At 48.1% G+C, this 206-nt stretch overlaps 1 protein-coding gene across 1 annotated transcript in view; it reads left to right on the forward strand.

The window, feature by feature from the left end:
* Positions 1 to 200, forward strand: part of LOC106870511 (coiled-coil domain-containing protein 148) — a 61,034-nt gene extending 60,834 nt beyond the window's left edge. Inside the window, exon 11 of the mRNA XM_052974528.1 lies at positions 3 to 200. Within this exon, the coding sequence (XP_052830488.1) occupies positions 3 to 149 (147 nt within the window). The 3' untranslated portion in view covers positions 150 to 200. The remainder of the gene's footprint in view (positions 1 to 2) is intronic.
* The last annotated feature ends 6 nt before the right edge of the window (positions 201 to 206 follow it).

Below are 206 nucleotides of genomic sequence, written 5' to 3' on the forward strand. Positions count from 1 at the left end.
TTACATCCGATCCACGCTTTCGTTTGGAAGAGAAGCTGCGAGATGCCGGACTTTTGACATCCGAGTACGCACGGACCGCACTGAAGAGCATGGCTCCGTCACAGGCACCGCGTCCTGACATGCTCTCAACACTGAATACACTGGATTAACCTTTCATTTTTTTTTTCTCTCTATCACTCTTTCTACCTCTTTACTCACACCCTGTT

The sequence above is a fragment of the Octopus bimaculoides genome, chromosome 18 (assembly GCF_001194135.2).
Source record: "Octopus bimaculoides isolate UCB-OBI-ISO-001 chromosome 18, ASM119413v2, whole genome shotgun sequence".
Lineage (NCBI taxonomy): Eukaryota > Metazoa > Mollusca > Cephalopoda > Octopoda > Octopodidae > Octopus > Octopus bimaculoides.